The 19,595-nt window shown below is 46.1% G+C and overlaps 2 protein-coding genes across 2 annotated transcripts in view; one reads left to right on the top strand and one right to left on the bottom strand.

Annotated features, from left to right (window-relative positions):
- Positions 1 to 19,595, bottom strand: part of mpl (MPL proto-oncogene, thrombopoietin receptor) — a 297,799-nt gene that overhangs the window by 255,754 nt on the left and 22,450 nt on the right.
- ddah1 (dimethylarginine dimethylaminohydrolase 1) overlaps positions 1 to 19,595 on the top strand; it is a 91,531-nt gene that overhangs the window by 58,356 nt on the left and 13,580 nt on the right. Inside the window, exons 2-3 of the mRNA XM_052073487.1 lie at positions 3,499 to 3,598; positions 7,941 to 8,014. Of these exons, the coding sequence (XP_051929447.1) occupies positions 3,499 to 3,598; positions 7,941 to 8,014 (174 nt within the window). The remainder of the gene's footprint in view (positions 1 to 3,498; positions 3,599 to 7,940; positions 8,015 to 19,595) is intronic.

Genomic DNA, 19,595 nt, shown 5'->3' with positions numbered 1-19,595 from the left:
ACTGGCAGATCTGATACAAACACAATGGGAATTCCTTCCCATAGTCTCAATTGAATTGTCTCTGCTACATGTGAGGAGGGTGCCAAGTAATCATTCCGTAAGGGTAATAAGCATTGGTTAACCACAGTGCTCGGAAAGCCTGACCGGTGATGGGGAAAATAACTTCTTATGACAGTTGTCAGGCCTTCCACTTTCCATTCATTTAGTCCTCTAACACGACCATATGTGCTTCCAAAAACCATGCCTGGCAGATGCGCACTCAACCACGTGACAGTCACGCAACACTTTTTTCTTTACTACAATTAGGTTCAAGCCGTTTAAGAGTCTGTAGTGAACACCTGTCCCCATGTTGTTTGAAGGTCAGATAATCGTAAATCATCAATCAACTTCCAGTGTATATTCTTGTTTTTATCATCTTTGTCTTCTCTTACTACATTGTCCCCCCAACCCTCCTCCAAAAAGGTAAAAATACAAAACAAAACGCACACACACAGTTATTCCTTTTATTCTGGCAGAAACTAGGTTGTGTGATGTCTGCTAAGCATGTGACAATATGGCATGTTCGTACTGCATACATTTCCCATTTGTCAATGTAAACACTTCAGCATTTTTTTCTGCCGTGCATAACAACCTTTTATTCCACATTTGCAATTATCAACCAAATAAATAAATAAACTTTAAAGCTTTGCGTTGTTGGCTTTGTTACTTTCTCACAGATACTTTCCTCTTCGACGGTGGTGTCCAAGGAACATTGTGTTGAATATTCCTCTTTGCAGTCTTTGTATCCCATGAGTCCTAAATGAAAGTAGTCGGAGAGTGCAGTGTGTTTGGCTTAAATGGCTCCTTCTCCGAAGGCAGGCTGCCAAGTCCTTGTGGTTGATGTGGTGTGAGGGTCTCCGGTCCTGCAACTGTTAACTGTGCTTGGCTTCATTTTGACCTACTTCTCAGCAATTTATGTAATGCTGTGAAGCAAGGTGGGAGTGTTGCGTGATGGGAGGGTGTCATGACTTGGTTAACCACAGGTATGTTCCTACTACATACACCAAGGATAGTTTTGGGTTCTGCAAGCGCATGCCATGGAGAGTCTGCTTTTGCGTGCTACTCAATGAGAAGTTGGCATCACGGAATTAGCTTGCTGTGACAGGGTACCCGTGTTTTGTCTTAAGCTGGGTAAATGAGTGCTTTCAGCCTGCTCCTTATCCGATTTTGAGGCAGACGCAATTAGAAATATTTCCATCCAAATCATATTTTTAAACAATTATCTAGCTCATAAGATCACTGATTTTTTTTCAGTCAATGTGTGTAATACATTAATTCCGCACAGACTAGGCGTGATTATGCATGGGGACGCTTGTTTGTCTCTATGTGCCCCGCGATTGGCTGGCAACCGGTTCGGGTCATACCCCGCCTACTGCCGAAGTCAGCTGGGATAGGCACACACACCAATATTTATTTATTTAACATAATCTGAACCGCTTTATTTACACGAGTGTCACGGGTGTGCTGGGATCTGAACTGGTTGCTAGCGAATCACAAGGCAGTACAAAGGAAATGTAGAAGCAAAATGTTCCAAGAACTGTACAGGAAACCTGCTGCAAAAAAAGGCATGTGTTTTTTACTCTTCCAGAAAGCCGAAGATGAATCTTGGGAATGCAGTTGTTCCCTTCATAACGCACTTTGTTCTAACAGACAGACAGTCCTTTTTAGCAGAATGTGATATCCTAAGTTGCCAGGGGAACAATAAAGTACAGAAAGGGTCCATAAAAAGCCCAAATAACAGGCTGGTTCGTTTGGCTCTGTCTCCCTTGTATTGAGATAGAACATCAGGAATGTGGCTGCAAACCAACTTGTTGGAAAAGACTTTAATGAATTTTAAAAGCCCTAAAGGGCCTTTCTCATTCAAAGCAGGGTGCAGGCTTGCCTTGTGTTGCCAAGGCAAACTCGAAGAAAAAAAGGAGGCTGAATGGGACAAGGAAGGGCCTGCAAAATGAGTTAGCACCCAGGGAGGGTGAGCCGTTGGGTGTTTCTCACATTGAAGATCACAGCTCGGGGTGCCAGTTGGAGCATTTCTGACCCTGCCACAAAGCAGGATGGGGGAATGTGGGAGACAAAAAAAAAAGAGGGAATAAACAAGGCGGGTCTGAGAATGGAGGACTGAGAGGGTAAACAAGGCTTTTCTCCTGGGAAATATTATCAGTCATCAGTCATATTTTGATATTACTCATGATTGAGATTGTGTAGTCTTTAAAAATTCATCTTAGATGGCACACTCTAATGAAGGTGAATACTTTGTTTTGACACTAAATGTCTTCGTTCGATTTCTGGTCCCATGTGGAGGGACAAATGCTCTTTACCACAGATACAATTCTGGCTTCACATGGTGGTAGGGTAAAATCCTTTGTCTCTTATCACCTCCAATGATGTCAGGGGAAATGCCTGGCAACTTAGCTCGAGGAACCGTCTCGGTAGTCCAGCTGGTATTTTGGTGCGCGTAGTGGACTACAATAGGAATAATACACCTATTGATTTCAATGGCTGGTGTCACTACATATCAAGGAAAATATGAATCATCTATAAATGAACTGAAAACAGGAAGAGAAATAATTATTTTCTGAGATCAACTGCTGATATGGCTCCCGACAATGTAGGACTTGTAATTTACACGGAAACACGTGCATATTCACTTTTGTATTGTTATTTGGAAAGTGCATGGCAGTCTACCTGTATGAGCTAATGCTGCAGCCTTTCTGAAGCAAAAAACATCGGCTTGGCCAAGAAGCACAATCAACAGGCTGAGGTCATAATGAGATAGGGCTTGTGGAAACACTGATGCTCTCACTAACATGCCTGCCCTTGGAAACTACTCCTGTAGGACCCCCCCAAATTAGGACAGTAAAATCACACTGGGCGGTCAGAGCAGCAGATCAGCCATGGATCAGCCAAACAAAGACCTGCTCGCCTCAAGGTTTGAGTTCACGTAGAGGACACACAGCTAAACACTGACATTTCTCTTTTTCCCTCTCAGGAAGGCATTTCAAAATATATCCTAATATCAATCTTTTCTTGTCATCTCTTTTCCAACAAATACCAAAGAGAAAGATGAAGAAGGCTGACCCTAGAACATGAGGGCAGGAGAATGTGTTTTAAGTTAAAGCAAATGTTCTTTTATCTGGAATCAACACTTGATAATCTGTAAAACATACTTCTAAAATGACATAATTTCATGGCTCATTACAATGATGTCATTGCAAAAAAAAAAAAAGGATTTCTTTCATAGCATCTGCTCTCACAGGAACCAACATGCTGTGCCGTGAAATAATACAGCAAGGGCTTTTCAGAAATATTTTCTTCATTCTGTTTATGGCTTGTTAACGAAGCTGCATAACATTTACCCTGAAGATGAAAGTTTTCTTGGAGCGTTTTTCAGTGAGATTACGCTTACATTGATTTCTGATATGCGTTGTTGATGTATTTTGGTTTGTGTCCTTATGTGTCCAGACGGAGGCGATGAAAGGTGCCCTGATGGATCTGAATCTAAACATAGTGGAAATGATTGATGAGAATGCCACATTGGATGGAGGAGATGTCCTATTCACAGGTAAATAAAATATCCGTGATCTCGGATGCAATCATATTATTCATCAGGCCCAAGATGCCTTTCCATCATTACATTCTCATTTGAATTTTCATTTTCTTATTTATTTGTGTGTGCGTGCATGTTTCTCCGCATGTGTGTGGGGAGGATTTGCGTGCTTCGACAGTGGCCCAAATGCACCAAATTATTTCTCTTCAAATTTGCTTTGTGCATGTTTTTGATTTTGTCATGAGCATTCATGTGCATCCCAAAAAAATGAAAGGAATTGAAAATGTCAAAAGTTCAAAATGGCAGTTCTGCACCCTTTATCTGCAACTCTCCCCCTTTTTATTTATTGGTTGGTGAAGAAATATGCTGTGAAGGTTTCATGCAGATGTTACAGTATGTGACTGTTGTTGGAAAGGGGAATGGCAGCTACATTGATCAGCAGGTGAGCATGTCAAAAACAATTTCAACTGCACAACACAAAAATAAATTTATTTATAGCAGAAAAAGTGTGCTTCCATCTACAAATTTTCACTTCAAAGGTAACACATCAGTTTGGGCTGAGCAAGTAAAAGCGGACCCTGTAAGACAGAATGCCTGTCCAAAGGGTGTTGTCAATCATTTGCGGACACGCAATGCAGCTCTGCAGGGAGTTTCCATTGTACATTAAAAACAAAAAAATAGACCATCAAACTGGGCAACCTTGAGTCAGGGCTCGAGACTAACTTTTTTCACTGGATGCTCTGAATGCTTTTTTTTCTTGGTTGAACCAGTATTTAAGGTGGGTGTACCAAAACTTTCAACTGCATCACAGTGTCGCAGTTTAACAACTGTAAATCTTGAAGAAAAAAATATCTATTCACCCGTTCATCCATTGTCTGATCTGTTTATCCTCACAAGGGTCACGAGCGTGCTGGAGCCTATCCCAGCAGTCTTCAGGTAGTAGGCGAGGTACACCATGAACTGGTTGCCAGCCAGTAGCAGGGCACACATAGACAAAAAACATTTGTGCTCAAACTCACACCTAGGGATAATTTAAGAGAGGGTTAGCACGTTTTTGGAATGTGGGAGAAAACCAGAGTCCTGGGAGAAAAGCCAATAGTCACGGGGAGGGCATACATACCCCACACAAAAAGTTGGAGTATGTACAGTATCTGCATATACCTAACCACACACGTTATTTAGATATACAGTCTATATTCATTCATTCATTTTCCAATCCGCCTTATCCTCACAAGGGTCTAACCACTAGACCACCGGGCTGCCCTACAGTCTATCTATCTATCTATCTATCTATCTATCTATCTATCTATCTATCTATCTATCTATCTATCTATCTATCTATCTATCTATCTATCTATCTACTGTATCTATCTATCTATCTATCTATCTATCTATCTATCTATCTATCTATCTATCTATCTATCTATCTATCTATCTATCTATCTATCTATCTATCTATCTATCTATCTATCTATCTATCTATCTATCTATCTGTCTGTCTGTCTGTCTGTCTGTCTGTCTGTCTGTCTATCTATCTATCTATCTATCTATCTATCTATCTATCTATCTATCTATCTATCTATCTATCTATCTATCTATCTATCTATCTATCTATCTATCTATCTATCTATCTATCTATCTATCTATCTGGCTGATCTCAAGAAGTCCTATCAGTGGCTCGAGAGGGCTGGCCTGAAGGACAGCACAGAGGCACTCATCCTGGCTGCTCAGGAGCAGGCCTTGAGCACCAGAGCCATCGAGGCCCAGATATACCACACCAGACAAGATCCAAGGTGTAGGTTGTGCAAAGAGGCACCTGAGACGATCCAACACATAACTGCAGCGTGTAAGATGCTGGCAGGGAAAGCCTACATGGAACGCCATAACCAGATGGCTGGCATAGTCTACCGAAACATCTGTGCGGAGTATGGACGGGAAACCCCAAGGTCAAAATGGGAAACACCTCCGAAGGTGGTGGAGAATGACAGAGCGAAGATCCTGTGGGACTTCCAGATCCAGACTGACAAGATGGTAATGGCAAACCAACAAAATATCGTGATCAAAGATTAAGGACAGAGGAAAGCCGTTGTAGTGGATGTCGCGGACCCAAATGATGGAAACATCAGAAAGAAGGAACACGAGAAATACCAAGGGCTCAGAGAGGAGCTGGAGAGAGCCTGGTAAGTTAAAGTGACAGTCGTGCCTGTGGTGGTCGGAGCACTCGGGGCAGTGACCCCCAAACTGGATGAGTGGTTGCAACAGATCCCGGGAACAACATCGGACATCTCAGTCCAGAAATGTGCAGTGCTGGGAACAGCAAGGATACTGCGCAGAACCCTCAAGCTTCCTGGCCTCTGGTAGAGGACCCGAGCTGAATGAGGGACGGACATCTTTTTTAAACACACACACACACACACACACACACACACAGTCCATTTAGATGAGCACCCGCAGCATTTAAGTGCATTTTTATTTTCCCTTCACAGAAACTTATGTTTGGAGTTTGTCTATTTGTACCGTAGTCGTAGATCAGGGTGGCATAAAGCTATGATTTGACCCAATACATCGTGTTTGAATTGTAATCCACACATACAGTGTAGAGAAGTTGTGCTCATGCAGGACTTACAAAACAAAGTCCTAGTTTATTAATACAAACCAAGCAGACTATTGTGCGTTTGATGGTGGAAGTCTATGTTTGGCTGTTCTAAAAGACATTCCACAGTGTGACCTAAGTGACTCCCTATGCCACGGCATACTGAGAAAAATTTCCCCTGAACATAATCTGCAGTGAAAACATTACGTAGCAAAACGCACGCTCAAATCAAATCATACGAAATTAGAGTTTTACCAGGGGCGGTTTTGGCAACCTTCAATTCTACTGATGAAGACTGGTAATCAAGACGTGCTTGGTATATTAGATTTTGTCTCGGTTCAGCGGTTAGAATGTGGGTCAATGTTTTCACCGCTCTGAAGCCCAGTTAGTGTACGTAATTGGGTTTCTCGACAATAGTGCTTTGCTCTTGTTTCGGTGTTTCACAGAGCGTAGCCCAAAGATCTTTGCTGGGATGTTCCCAGCTAAGGGCAAATAAAGACTCGGCGGTCATACTGGTTGCCAATCCCTCGGCTAAATGCTGCACGCTGGGCATTTAGACAATTTCAGGGATCTCTGTTTGCCCTCTGCTATGTTGGCCCCATTTTGATGTGGGGACTGCAGTCTTCAGAAAATGTATCTCCAAGCACAAGTTTGTCGGTTGTGGTTTTGTTTCACAGGATTTTTCACATTCTACTTTTGAGATGTCATGTGCACTCAATCATTGGGACACCAGGCCATTGTAGCCACAGAAATGAAACTATATCCGCAGATTATATGAAGATGTTTGTTCATTTGCATCGAGGCTGCTGAAAGTTTTGTCCAGAGAAGGATTTCTGAGGATGGAGTTTTGTGAAAATGATTGAGAATATTTGGATTACAGTCTGTGGGTTAGGGAATCGCCAGAGGTGTTTGATGGCCTTAAACTCAATGGGTCAAACTCATGCTTTCACCAAGTTGCAAGTATGTAATTTTCCCAAAATGTCTTGGTATGCTGGAGAATTAACCCTTTCATGCACCAATAATGATGACCTGCATCCTAGGGGTGCCCAACCTTTTTTGACCAAAGATCTACTTTTCGATCTACCAAAACTCCTGCAATCGACCCGTTACTGCACGCGCGCACATCCGCATGCCCTGATGAACAATCGCCAGAACGGCCCCTAAGATGAATGAAACAGAAAACTAAAGTCAACACAAAAATGTGTGGGTTTGTGGAAAGGAAATCACTGCCGACCTTCGTCCAAACCTGACGCAGAGGCATGGTAGGCACTTTTGCGGTGTGTCATAACTCACGTGTACCATTTTATTTTAAATGCTTTAATAAAGTGAGAATAATCGTAACAATAAAATATATAGTGCAACAGCTCTGATCACAAGTACAGACTGTTGATCTATTTGTGAAAGTGAGACTGATAGGACGCTAAGGGTGCAGTGTGCACTCACACAAACATAGATCATATGAATGACACACACACACACACACACACAAATGTTTTGGGTTGTTTTGGGGGTTTTTTCCCTCCATACCCCTCGCGATCGACTTTGGACCAGTACGCAAGCTACCTGTCGATCTCAATCGATGTATTGGGCACCCTTGCTGTAACCTGATAATATGTCCCCTGTCGTAACCTCTGTCCCTGAACGGGTTAATATCGAGCGGTCGAGTGTAACACCTCATTGCAAATTAAATGACTGAAAGGTGCTGAAAAATGACAAATTACTTTCTCTTGAGCTTCGCTGATATTTCTCTGTTCATCTCTGCAGGTCGAGAGTTCTTTGTTGGCCTGTCCAAACGGACCAATCAAAGAGGAGCAGAGATCCTCGCTGATGCTTTCAAGGTGAGATAAAGTGGTCCATGGAATTGAGCACATTATTAAAGCATGGACGTCTCACTGACCTGTTCAACCGAAGGTTAAGAAAGTGTAAAACCGTGTTCCCTCACTTTTTGCGGGTGATTTGGTCCAAGCCTCTCTGAGATGGGTCGATTTCCGTGAAGTAGAGCTTGACTTTTTTTGTTTTTAATCGTTCAGGTGGCAACAGTTCAAGCGCACGCTGCTGATTGGTGAAGAACATATGCTGCATTCTAAAATTAAGGAGAGAGTTGTGCATTCAGCCTCTTTGAACAGACACACATTCAGAATAGTGCATGGACGTCAGAGTGAATTTCTAAAAAAAAAAGTGAAATCAACTTTAGCGACTCAAATGTTCATGGTCTGCGATTGGCTGGCAACCAGTTCAACGTGTACCTCCCCACTGGCCGAAGACAGCTGGGATAGGCTCCAAAACACAGGCGACCCACGCGAGGATAAGATGATTAGAAAATGGATAATAATAATAATAATAATAATAATAATAATAATAATAATACATTTTATTTATAAGTGCCTTTCAAGACACCCAAGGACACTTTACAATAACAAAAAACACAAAACAATACGGGTTGAGCAGGATGTTCATGGTCTCGGTTTTAAAACAAATTAAATTGACGCGTCCGGCGTAGAAGGAGGAAAAATAGCAAGAAAAGCTGCAAAATGGCAACAGATGATGTAACGGTCACAAATGAAAATCCACGATAGAGGAAATCAGCAATCACCGAGCCGCAAAGTAGCTTTGGAACACTGTAATCTGATTTGACCTACATATGCTGTAATACAACACTGGTACTGCACCTCCATCTCCTTTTTAAATGTAGTGAACAGTTCAGCGCATTCCAAGCGCACAGCAACATAAACATAGGAGTCAAACTTGTGACCATGTGTCAATAACACTCCTCAATTTGCTTTTCATCCTCCACCAGGTGTCCTGTTCTTTACTTTGCAAACGCTCCTCTATGGTTATGAACAGGTTACTCATTTTCAGGGACATTCACAGAAGTTACTCTCATGTTTCTGTAACTTGGGTTTCAATCCTTAGTGTCTGATAAAAATCCATTCAATATAAATGACAAAAGCAGGGTGTCTGTTTACCAGTAATCAGTGAGAAGTACTGTATAGAATTTGTTTTTTGTTTGTTTTTTCCAGTTGAGGAAGGGCTGGGGCAAACAAAACATAAACTGGAAATGGATATGCCAACTATTTTTTCAAATGAATTTTAAAAAAGTCTAGTTTATTAAGTAATTAAAAAAATGTAAAACTTTGAACATATTGTGCCAAAACATCAATTTAAAAAATGTTACGATGTTGGTCTTTAAATGACATCCATTTTGATGGCTTTAAAATGTAATTTTCACTCGTGAGAGGACCTTGTCACAAAAACAAAGTGAGCAGACATAACACAGAGGAGAACATGCATATATTAAAGCATTAGTCTTCATAGCCAGAGAGATGCCTGCATCATCTGGTTATTCACCTTGTTTTTTTTTCTTTATTTCATTTACCCATCTCATTTTCTAATTCAATTTACCCTTCCATCAATCTCTGCCTCTGTCCATTCCCTTTCTCCCTCGATAGGGTTCTCCATCCATTATATCCTTCTTTCAGCCATGCGCCACTGCTTCACTATCACTCGGTTGCAATCTTCTGTGTCTTCCTTGGACCTTTGGTTAGCAAACACAGACACATACAATTTATCCTATTGGCAGTAATGAAGGCAAAATGTTCATTATACAGCGATGCGGCACTGATAAAAATAGCCTTTTTTCAAGATCAAGCATTTTCCAAGCTGCCATAAGTGATTGATGATGCTATGGGGGTGATTATGGGATTTCTAATAAACCATTGATACAAACCCCTACCTCTTCTATCCCAAGATGTTGCTGATTAAGTGTATTTAAAATGTAAACTCTCCACCCATCTATTTTCCGTACTACTTATCCCATCAAGGATCAATACTGGGTCGCTGGAACCTATCCCAGCTGACTTAATGACAGAATTATAATAAGTCACAAGACTGACACATGGGACCCTCTTTTCATAGACACGTGCATGTGCATAAAAACTGGCACATCTGCAGTTTCATGTCAGGGCTAGAATAATTTACCATGTTTGGGAATTCGGCAGCTGATGATGTGCCTTGCCGGGCATTCCAGCAGACCGAGGGCATTTTCCATCACTAGCTAAAAGCAGGTCTAAAGCGTAGGACCATTTTTCAGAATCACTGTAGAAATTGATTCTTTGAACAAATAATTATGATGATCATCTTAAAAATATTTTGGCGAGCACCCCCGCAATCGTGGCACAACTATGCACGTGGTGGTGAGGTGGGGTGGGTATTTTTCACACACGGATGCCCGATCGGGGGTGGAAAGCAATCTCCAAGTGCTCATCCACAGTGGCCAACTTGACACCATGTGCAGGTGTCGATGATCTTGCAGTTCTTTTTAAATCTCTTGCACCTGCATATAATGTATACCGCATTCTTCTATCTGCGCTGAATTTAAGAGGAACGAGGTGAGTCGTTTCCATTGAATGGCAAACAAGTCAGCTGCGTTCCGTAACACAATGGCTCACAACAGCGCAAACGCCCCCTTCTCCATGCGCCCATCAAGGAAAATACCAAAATAAAGAAAAGTCCCCTCATGCGCAGTTCGACTGCGCTTTGCACTAGACTTGTGCTGGGCATGAAAATAGGGCCCGTTGAGTCAGGCAACATTTAAAAATGACCTATTTGCAGTCTTTTACTAACCAAACATACTGTAGATATTTTTGCAGTGCAGAAGGAAGCCGGTCGTACTTGGGAGCCCCTGCAAAATCAGTTCACAGTGAGCTGTTCACACGTTCCCTATGACTGACTGGTAAGCAGTGCAGGTTATTGTTTGATGCTGTCCAGACGAATCAAAGTGATGCCAAAGATGGTTGGATGTCCTCCAACTTTGTCAAATGTTCTGCTTGTAAAAGCAGAAATTCCGTCAAAAGTCACACTGCAAAAGTGCATCTTCACTCCCTGCAAGAACTGCAGCGAAATATGAGGATAAGGATTAAATTAAAATCTTCAACAAGATGAACACTTCTTGTTTTTGTTGTTGTTTCACTAGTCTCCTTTGAAGTTAATGTTAATCCCTCTTGATGCATTCCACTGTGTTCAATTATTTTTTGATATAATGGATCAATAGGATAAAACCTTTTTGGTGTCCATTGAGTTTCATATTGTGAATATAACAAACAGTTACGAACATGAACAGTCGCATTCGTTATGTCTTAAATCTATGAAAACGTAAGCATGTCTCATGCACATCGAAATGAACACTGTCACATTTTGTTGTATTCCAGTTACAGTAATTACAATCTCATTCAGTATACAGATTTGAAATGCCGTTTCCTAAACAAGTTTAAACTTTTTTTGTTGTTCTTAAATATATGTAAACTGTTTCCATGAGTGCGGCCCAGTATAGTCGGGTGGCTAGCACGTCGACTTCACAGTGCAGAGTTCTATTCGAACTCCGGCCTTCCTGTGTGGAGTTTGCATGTTCTCCCTGTGCCGCCTACTGCCCGAAGATGGCTGGGATAGTCTCCAGCACCCACCGCGACGCTTGTGAGGACAAAGCGGTTCGGAAAATGAACGAATGAATGAACGAGTGTGGGGGTGGGGGCGGGGTGGGGGGGTGGTGGGGGGGGAGTGGAGCACATCCTTTGCAATGTGCTTGAATGTTTAAATTACAAACTGCTTCAAGGTTCTTCACATAGACCAAATGCAACTCACTCCACCCAGCGTAGATTGAATTCTTTAATTAATTTTCGCTTTAGCCATATTGTACTCTACTGCCAAGGAAGTACAGGTACCATTTTAGTATGCCCAAATTAAGGTTGAGCTAAGGTAGTCTTCACGTTTCCTCTCTTCCGACTGTGGTGGCATCACACACAAAAATGCCAAATGAATTTAAGTCTTGTGAGACATGCCGAAGTTGAGTTTTTGTGCAACTTTATTCTTGTTTTATTATTCTAAGTCCACAGAGTTAAAACTTTGAACATTTTGAACTTTAGAGGTTCACTGTACATTGACGAATTCGGTGAAAAATTACATAACACACATCAATCAACGGCAGTGTTCAGGTATAAGTCAAATTTGTACTTCTCGATACATGCACAGATTTTCACATTAAAACATTCACATTCAGTTTTACAGCATTTCTGACAGGCACCTGAGACTTGAGAGGAGGGAAGCGTTCCTTTGGGCCAGTAAATCAATGAATCTGAAGGAAAAAAATAGATGATCATATAGTTCTTCAAGTACAGAATACATGTTTTAAATCATCATTATGTAACCATAGTCGTGGGGGGAAGGGGGGCTTTCAGAATATTTTTCTATACAGAGAAAGGAGGTTCTTTTTTTGCTTATCACCCAAACCTGTCACGTTGCTCCCGAGGCGATGAAAGATCGCCTCGTGCACAACAAAAATAACGAGGTGGATCCCAGGAAAAGCAGACACGAAAAGATCTTGTATGAAACACAAAGGTTTTAATAACGAACAGAAAGAGCCCGACAGGGAAAACGGTAACAAAAAACGCTGGTCAAATAAGGACTAGGAAATAAGGAAAACAACCGAAAACGCTCGCGGAAAAACAAAGAGCGAGGACGCACAGAAATCAGTAGACTAGAGCAATAACAATTTAGATGCAACGCGAATAACAAGAGTAGTGGCCGTAAGGCAAAAAGGCAGCGAGTAATATCAATCGAGGAAATAGCGCGAGAGAGCAATGGCACGGTAAGGAATTCTCCGGCGGTGAGAGGACTGCCGGAGCCTCTTAATAAAGGAGGATAATCAGCCCGAAATTACGGACAGGTGTGCAGATGGCGGAGGGAAAAAACCCGCCACCTGCTGGCGGGCACGTGACGTGACAGTACCCCCCCCCCCCTCAATGGACGCCTCCCGGCGGACTACCCGGCTTGGATGGATGAGCAGTGTGGAAGTCGCGCAAAAGGGACGGGTCAAGGATCCAGGAGCGGGGCACCCATTGCCGCTCCTCCGGCCCGTAGCCCTCCCAGTCGACCAGGTACTGGAAACCCCTGCCCCTGCGCCGAGAGTCCAGGATGGCACGTACCGCGTACACCGGGCCACCATCGACCACCCGCGGAGGTGGCGGCGGAGCGGGAGTAGGCGCCAAGGTGCTGGAAGACACGGGCTTGAGCAGGGAGACGTGGAACACGGGGTGAACCTTCATGGAGGCCGGTAGCCGGAGCCTGACTGCGACGGGACTGATGACGGCCTCGACCTCGAATGGTCCAGTGAATCGGGGTTCCCAGTTTTGCAGACGTGCCGGCCAGGCGAAGATCCCTCGTTGCCAGCCACACCTTTTGTCCCACCACATATGAGGGCGCCGGGCGCCGACGACGATCTGCGATCTGCCGGTTCCGAGTCGCAGTGCGGGACAACGCAGCCCGGGCCTCCTTCCACACGTGATGGGCCCGCTTAAGGTGGTACTGTACAGAAGGGACCTCCACCTGCCCCTCCTGGGATGGAAACAACGGTGGCTGGTACCCGTAAGCCGTCATGAATGGTGATCTGCCTCTGGCGGAAGAGACGAGGGTGTTGTGGGCATATTCCACCCAGGGTAAGTGGTCGACCCAGGATGCGGGACGGTGGAGGCACACACAGCGGAGGGCCGCCCCCAGATCCTGATTGGCGCGCTCAGCCTGTCCATTGGACTGGGGGTGGTATCCCGAGGTTAGGCTGGCCGTAGCTCCGAGGGACCGGCAGAACCGCTTCCAGACGCGAGACACAAACTGGGGCCCCCAATCCGACACAATGTCCGCCGGAATGCCGTGGAGACGGAAGACGTGTCTGACGAGAAGGTTGGCGGTCTCCAGCGCCGACGGCAACCTGGACAAAGGCACAAAATGAGCAGCCTTGGAGAAGCGGTCCACGATTGTGAGCACGACAGTTCGACCCCGGGAAGGCGGGAGGCCCGTGATGAAGTCCAGGGCGATGTGGGACCACGGGCGAGGAGGAATGGGCAACGGCTGGAGCAGTCCCGCCGGAGGTTGATGGGACGACTTGCCGCAGGCACAGGAGGTGCAGGCCTTGATGAACTCCGTCACGTCATTACGGAGCTCCGGCCACCAGAAACGCTGGGCGACGAGTTGCACCGTCTGGTTCACCCCGGGGTGACACGCCACCTTGGACCCATGTCCCCACTGCAGAACCTCAGATCGGAGGGGAGGAGGTACGAACAGCCTCCCCGCTGGACGGCCCCCACGATGCACTGGGTCGGGAGGATGGTCTCCGGGGATCGGTCCCTCCCCGCAGGTTCGTGGAGACGGGAAAGGGTGTCGGGCTTAGTGTTCTTAGACCCGGGAGAGTACGTAAGGACGAAGTCGAACCTGGTGAGGAAGATGGCCCACCGGGCCTGACGGGCGTTTAGTCTTTTGGCGGAGCGGAGATAAGCGAGGTTTTTATGATCCGTGTAAACGGTAAAAGGTTCCTTTTCCCCCTCGAGCCAGTGCCGCCACTCCTGCAAGGCGGTCACTACTGCCAACAGTTCACGGTTGCCTACGTCGTAATTGGACTCGGCAGCACTGAGTCGACGGGAGAAGAAGGCGCAGGGGTGCAGCTTCTGGTCGACCGGAGAACGTTGGGACAGCACCGCACCCACCCCTGAATCCGAGGCGTCCACTTCCACGATAAAAGGGAGATCAGGGTCAGGATGTTGTAGTACGGGGGGACTTGTAAATGCCGCCTTCAGGTTCGCGAACACCGCATCCGCGGTCGGGTCCCACTTAAATGGGATCTTAATGGACGTAAGGCGGGTTAAGGGGAGCGCCTTCTGACTGTAACCGGGGATGAAGCGTCGGTAGAAGTTGGCAAACCCCAAAAAGCGCTGCAGTTCCTTGCGATTGGTAGGAACCGGCCAGTTAGTGACTGCACGCGTCTTAATGGGGTCCGCTCTTAACCTGCCCTGTTCGATAATGAACCCCAGGAAGGAGATGACGGGGACATGGAATTCACACTTTTCTGCCTTGACGAAGAGCCGGTTTTCTAGTAGACGTTGTAGCACCAGCCTAACGTGTTGCTGGTGCTCGTGTAATGACCGGGAAAAAATCAAAATGTCGTCAAGATAAACGAAACAAAAAATGTTAATCATGTCCCTTAAAACGTCGTTGATGAGGTTCTGGAACACGGCAGGAGCGTTTGTCAGCCCAAAAGGCATAACCAAGTATTCGAAATGACCCAGAGGGGTCTTAAAAGCTGTTTTCCACTCGTCACCCTCCCGGATGTGAACCAAGTGGTAAGCGCTGCGTAAGTCTAATTTGGAGAAAATGGTGGCTGATTGTAATGGGGCGAAGGCGGAGTCCAACAAGGGTAGCGGGTATCTATTTTTAATAGTAATTTCATTTAATCCACAATAGTCTACGCAGGGTCTTATCCTTCTTCCCTACGAAGAAAAAACCCGCCCCCAACGGTGAACGCGATGGTCTAATGAGACCTGCAGCGAGCGAGCTGTTGATGTACTCCGTCAACGCCTCGCGCTCGGGTTGGGACACCTGATACAGCCGCGAGGTCGGCAACGGAGCGCCCGCCTGCAGGTCTATAGCGTAATCGTAGGGGCGGTGTGGGGGCAAGGAGCGTGCACGATCCTCGCTGAACACCTCCTTAAGATCCCGATAGCAATCCGGCACTCCGTCAAGGCAGATCTCCTCGGGGGGTGTGACACGTTCGTGCTTCCCGACGGCCGATTGTAGACAGTGCTGATAACAATACTGGCCCCAGCTATCTATTGCCAGGCGTGCCCAGGAAATCACGGGGTTATGTGTCTTTAGCCAGGTTAATCTGAGGATGATCGGAGCGTTGCGGGACCGCATTACGTAAAACCGGCGATGCTCGATATGATTGCCGGAGAGTAGAAGTTTTAGCGGCTCCGTTCTATGCGTTACTACCGCCAGGAGACGCCCATCAAGATCACGAACCCGCTTCTTATCTATCAATTCCTCCAAAAAACAACCCAGCTCGGACGCGAGATTGGTGTCCATTAAACAGTCATCCGCTCCTGAGTCTACCAGGGCCCGAACCCGCCTTGACCGGGACCCACCAAATATCTCCCCCTCGAGCTCAAGTCTGTTGGGGTGTCCCGGTCGCGTGTCGACTCGCCTAGACTCGGGGGGTGACGCGCGGGGTCGTGACTCACAGTTCTCGGGGTGGTCATGGAATGACGACCCCGAATAGCTGGTTGCGGCGTGAGGAGATGGTTGAATGCTGTCAGTCGTCGCTCGATCGCTGAAACGACGCCTTCCCTTCTCCGCACCAACGTCCTTGCCTCCCAGCTGCATCTGTTCCTCCGTGGATGTACGCCGGAACTGGAACCGGTCACCTCCACGCTCCCGGCTTCGCTCCCTCAGGCGATTGTCCATGAGGAGGGAGAGGTCGATTAACTCCTCTAGGTCGGTGCTGTGGTCGCCAGCTCGTCCTTGAGTTGAGGGTTTAGTCCGCGGCGAAACAGGCCACACAACGCCCGATCACCGTATCCACTCTGGGCGGCCAGGATCCGGAACTCGATGGAGTAATCTGCTACCGATCGCTTTCCCTGGTGGAGGGCGAGTAGCCGGCCCTCTGCCTCTCTGCCCCGCACGGGATGGTGGAACACCCGGCGGAACGCTGCCACAAAGTCGGGGAACGAAGTACGGAGGTTCGGCTTCGCATCACTGGTGGCTATCGCCCATGACGCCGCCGGACCTGTCAACAGACTCATAACATAAGCCACTCTCGCGGCGTCATTAGCGAAGGCAGATGGTTGTTGGTCGAAAATGAGGGAGCATTGGTGGAGGAAGTGTCCACACTGCCCGTGCTCACCCCCGTAGCGAGGGGGGTGTGGAAGCGATGGCTCCCTCGTCAGAGTAGGATATGAGGGCGCTTCAGGAATGACTGAACGAACCCCGGGGGGAGATGGTCCTTGCTCCTCCACCCGGACCAACCGAGGTTCTAATTCATCGAACCGATGAGCCAGCATGGAGACCGCGCCGCGGAGTTCCGAAAAGGCTTGGCCGTGCTGACTCATCTGTTGCTCTTGTCGGGAAAGAGCGGACAATATCTTTTCGAGGTCTGCGGGATCCATGGTGGCCGGAGAATTCTGTCACGTTGCGCCCGAGGCGATGAAAGATCGCCTCGTGCACAACAAAAATAACGAGGTGGATCCCAGGAAAAGCAGACACGAAAAGATCTTGTATGAAACACAAAGGTTTTAATAACGAACAGAAAGAGCCCGACAGGGAAAACGGTAACAAAAAACGCTGGTCAAATAAGGACCAGGAAATAAGGAAAACAACCGAAAACGCTCGCGGAAAAACAAAGAGCGAGGACGTACAGAAATCAGTAGACTCGAGCAATAACAATTTAGATGCAACGCGAATAACAAGAGTAGTGGCCGTAAGGCAAAAAGGCAGCGAGTAATATCAATCGAGGAAATAGCGCGAGAGAGCAATGGCACGGTAAGGAATTCTCCGGCGGTGAGAGGACTGCCGGAGCCTCTTAATAAAGGAGGATAATCAGCCCGAAATTACGGACAGGTGTGCAGATGGCGGAGGGAAAGAACCCGCCACCTGCTGGCGGGCACGTGACGTGACAAAACCTAGCTTTGATTCTCATTCCTGAGCAGAATTACCAAGGTCAGCAAAACTTTTCAATGATGGTATTTGATTGGGGGAAAAAAAAGCTTCAAGGCAGCTTGAGTGACGAGCTGCATGTGACTTGTTTGGGACTGGTGAGTAGCACAGCTGACATTCAGTCTTATGAGCGTCATTTGTCAGCTGCTTGACCAACGACATGCAAATTCTCCAAACTGTAACAACAAATAAGGTGATATCAAAGTGTCCGTTAAGGATTTTTTGGGGGGGACGGGGGGGACCTTAATGTCCGTATTATCTATGTGCATGGAGTTGTTACACTCTTTCTCAATTGAGACAACAAGAGCCCAGCAACTTAGATTTGTACGTGAGTACTGAGTTACACAAGAACCTGTAGGGCAGCGGTGTCCAAAGTCGGTCCTCAATGCAGCCCTTGAAGACCGACTTTGGACACCCGCCTGACTGTCCTGCCTGTTTTCCAGCTTTCCCAGGAGCAACACACCTGGTTCAAATAATCAGGAAAGTTCGATTCCTGCTTCAGAGCTGGCTGATGAACTGATCATCTGAATCAGGTGTGTTGCAGCCGGGAGAGATGGATAACAGGCAGGACGGCGGCCCTCCAGGCTCGAAGCTGGACATATGTAATGTTAATTGTTTTGTGTCCATATTCTTCTGTCTGTTTTGCTACCATGTAATTTTGAAAATGGCCCCAAGACTCTGCAAGACCACTCTACATCTCAAAAGGCATCAGCTGATGAATGTCAATGATGAAACATTTGGCCAACCAGCCAGTTGTCAAATTGTCAAAACAAAGGGAACGTTTGCACACCGAAGGATACAACATGATCCAGACCATTTATTGGGGTCTTGTCCAATATATAATGTGTAGTTTTGCCACTACCCCCTGGGTGAAAAAATATGGAACCGAATGCCCAAATGGAATTTTTGGAATGGAATGTGTTGGACTAAAAATTGAAATGTTCTGATGTTTTATTTAAAGTACTGCGCCATTGGTTATTCGCCCCACACTGTACATTGTTGGCATGAACATTCATTAGTGTTCATCTAAACTAGTGGTGTCCAAAGTCGGTCCTCAAGGGCCGATGTCCTGCCTGCTGCCCGTTTTCCAGCTCTGCCAGGAGCAACACACCTGATTGGAATAATCAGGGTCGGTCTAATGCTGCTTCAGAGCTGGTTGATGAGCTGATCATCTAAATCAGGTGTGTTGCCGCCGAGACAGCTGGAAAACAGGCAGAACAGTGAGTGGCCCTCCAGGCCCAGAGCTGGACATGTCTGATCTAAACCCTCACTGGTGTCATTATTACTGCCCTGTGATTTTATTGCCATAACACACTATTGGGTGTTGAGCATTGAACACGTTTGTGAATTGTACTTTAACACAGAGTAGTATGGACGCATAGAGACACTTTTCCGGTGTTAAAATTGACACTCTATGTTGTTGAATCGACACCAGCGGATTTGTCGTGTACTTCAGCTGTTCTGCTCATTCCACAAAAACATGTTCCTTACAAATGCGGCACCATTTATCAGCAGAACAAACAGGATTTTCCACAGTGAAAATATTTATTGCCAAAAGGCATTCTTAGAACGAAGAAATTAGCAACAATTTGTTTTTTTTTAATACTTACTTGTGTCCTTACGTTTTGTGCAAAGTTTAGTTTTATTCATTCATTCATTCATCTTCCGAGCCGCTTGATCCTCACTAGGGTCGCGGGCGGTGACACCCTGAATCGGTTGCCAGCCAATCGCAGGGCACACAGAATCGACCAACCATTCGCACTCACACTCACACCTAGGGACAATTTAGAGCGTCCAATCAGCCTGCCATGCCTGTTTTTGGAATGTGGGAGGAAACCGGAGCACCCGGAGAAAACCCACGCAGGCCCGCGGAGAACATGCAAACTCCAC

Source organism: Hippocampus zosterae, chromosome 8, assembly GCF_025434085.1.
Source record: "Hippocampus zosterae strain Florida chromosome 8, ASM2543408v3, whole genome shotgun sequence".
In the NCBI taxonomy this organism is placed as follows: Eukaryota; Metazoa; Chordata; class Actinopteri; order Syngnathiformes; family Syngnathidae; genus Hippocampus; species Hippocampus zosterae.
This window is presented reverse-complemented; position numbering and strand designations above follow the sequence as displayed.